Source organism: Microtus ochrogaster, chromosome 26 (genome assembly GCF_000317375.1).
Source record: "Microtus ochrogaster isolate Prairie Vole_2 chromosome 26, MicOch1.0, whole genome shotgun sequence".
Taxonomy (NCBI): domain Eukaryota; kingdom Metazoa; phylum Chordata; class Mammalia; order Rodentia; family Cricetidae; genus Microtus; species Microtus ochrogaster.
Window position 1 is genome coordinate 13,224,013 of NC_022025.1, and position 2,687 is coordinate 13,226,699.

A 2,687-nucleotide genomic window follows, 5' to 3' on the forward strand; every position below is an offset into this window, starting at 1 on the left:
CCAATATATTGTTAATGAACTCTTATTTCATCTTCCTTCATCTATTGAAGCAGTCCTTGGGCAATATTAAATTTTAGAACCACTCAAGGCACGAGTCAGCAGAGGTCCCTGGAGGTGTGCACGCTCACTGGGACAGTCATAGTGCTAAGGTGTAACTATAGAAGCACACAAAGCCCCACAGGAACACACAAAAGCCAAGGAACTTTGCTTTTGTATGGGGATTCTGAGGTTTTGGTCAAAACTCAAAATCCTAGTTAGCTCTTGATGGCTAAGAGTCAAGCATTGCTGACGGGTAGGCAATGCCACCCATCACCCCCGTGGGGCACGTTCTGTTAGTACAGACGTTTGTGGAAGGCGTGGCCTCTGCCAACCTGCCTGTTACGCTAAGAAGAACAGAGCACAGGGTACTGGGATGAGGCGATGACGCCTTAAATATTCTATAGGAAAACCACGTATGTTGTAGGGGTGGGGAGGTGTTAACACTAATGTACGGGTATTTACGTGTATCACAGGGAAAGCGTGTGCATAAATAATGATTTAGGTTGTCATTTTTAAAAATACTTATAAAATCATTTTTACTCTAGGTGATTAGAAATTCTATCCACCTCCCAAGAGACAGAATAGCTGAAGATTTTGTTTGGGCTCAATGGGATATGTCAGAGCAGAGATTATATTACATTGAACTGGAGGTAAGGGTCAGCCCATTGGTACCTGTTTCTATAGAAACAGTATAATTTTGACATCATTGCTTTAACAATGTGTGCCTTAAATATGTTTGAGATTTACTTTTTTTATTTCATGCATATGGGTATTTCACCTGCATGTATATCTATGTGCCATGTATGTATAGTGCTTGCAGAGGCTAGAAGAGAATGTTGGATCCCCTGGGGCTGAGTTACTGGTGGTTGTGAGCTACCATGTGTGTGCCAGGAACCTAACCCAGGTCCTCTAGAAGAGCAACCAGTGCTCTTACTCCCTGAGGCATTTCTCTAGCCTGTGCTATAGGTTTTTAATAACTACATTGTCATTAATTGGAACTGCCAAAGGAGATTTATTAAAAACAAAACACACATTTTGTTTTCATGGCTTCTTGACTGCTTTTTCTCTTCAGCTTTTTTTAATTTTTGGAGATAAGGTGTCAAGCGTTTTCTTTTCTAGAAATCAAAGAGTGTCTTGAAATGCATCCAGTTTTGGGAGGATGAAAGTTTTAATTTAATGGTAAGTATAGAATGATCTGCCCAGGAAATTTTACTAGAGTTGAAACCATAAGCAAAACTTGACATTTTGATATTGTGCCAGTCACTTGCATGATCCAATAACCTGGTTTCTGCTGTCTTGAGACTGCATCTCTCTGACAGATGCACAGTTGATGCAGGAGCAGAGGACAACATGCACGGGGTGGGGAGCTTTTAAAGCACCCGCACTAAGAGGGGCTTAGAGGAAGGTGATAGATGTGGTCCAGAGTAGATTGCACTAAGTGGTTGCAAGTTGTTTGACTCAAAAGGAAACATGAATAGAATGGGTTTGAGGATGAGGAAGGGGGTCAGTCAGAGTGTACAGTTTAGTAAGTGTCTAGCGTCTGTCTGTCTATGGTAAGGCACTATACTGCTTTATCTGGGATGGAGAGTATTTCCTTTCTGAGGACCAATATTGCTATCAAGCACATATTGGTTTCACACTATTACAAGACTTTCTTATCTTTCCTGCCCCATTTTTAGTTCACCCACTCTAAAAGATACCCCAGGCTTCCTTCCGTCCATGACTGTCTATCCTGTGAACGGTTGTTGCTGTTAATTGTCCTCGTGCACAACTGTCCATGATAGTCATTTAAGGCACAGTTGGCCATGTAGGCAGGAAGCATGCACTAAATGTGTCTGTAAACTCCAGAGCATCCTCAGTAGACTCCTTGCTCTGTGGGTTTTGGGCTCACCCTTGGAGAAGATGCCCAAGTGGTCCCTTTATCACCAGACCAGCCGAGCATTGGCAGCTGGCTTTGCATTTCACAACTGTTATCATGTAATGCCATTTTTTAACTCTTTTTTTTGAGGTTATAATATAGTTACAAAATTTCTCCCTTCCCTTTCCTCCCTCCAAACCCTGCCAATACCCCTCCCCATTCTCCTCCAAATTCATGGCTTCTTCTTTCATTAATTCTTATTTATGCAGATATGAATATGCATATACGTGTCTGTGTAATGTTACTTATTGTATGCACATATAGCTATGTGTACACATGTTTGTGTAATGTTACTTATACACGTATATGGCTATGTGTACATATTTTCATATGCATTTGTGGCTATGTGTACACATTTGTATATGCATGTATGGCTATGGGTACACATTTGTATAAGCATGTATGACTATGAGTATATATTTGTATACGTATGTATGGCTATGGGTACACATTTATTTATGAAGTATGACTATGTGTACACATTTGTATATGCATGTATGACTATGTGTACACATTTGTATACGTATGTATGACTATGTGTACACATTTGTATATGCATGTATGACTATGTGTACACATTTGTATACGTATGTATGACTATGTGTACACATTTGTATATGTATGTATGGCTATGTGTACACATTTGTATACACATGTATGACTATGTGTACACATTTGTATATGCATGTATGACTATGGGTACACATTTGTATATGCATGTATGACTATG

General features: G+C 40.0%; 1 protein-coding gene across 1 annotated transcript in view; it reads left to right on the plus strand.

Annotated features, from left to right (window-relative positions):
• The window catches only part of Gsap (gamma-secretase activating protein), an 81,306-nt gene that overhangs the window by 28,299 nt on the left and 50,320 nt on the right, over window positions 1-2,687 (plus strand). Inside the window, exon 6 of the mRNA XM_026784650.1 lies at window positions 683-689. Coding sequence (XP_026640451.1) covers window positions 683-689 — 7 coding nt within the window. The remainder of the gene's footprint in view (window positions 1-682; window positions 690-2,687) is intronic.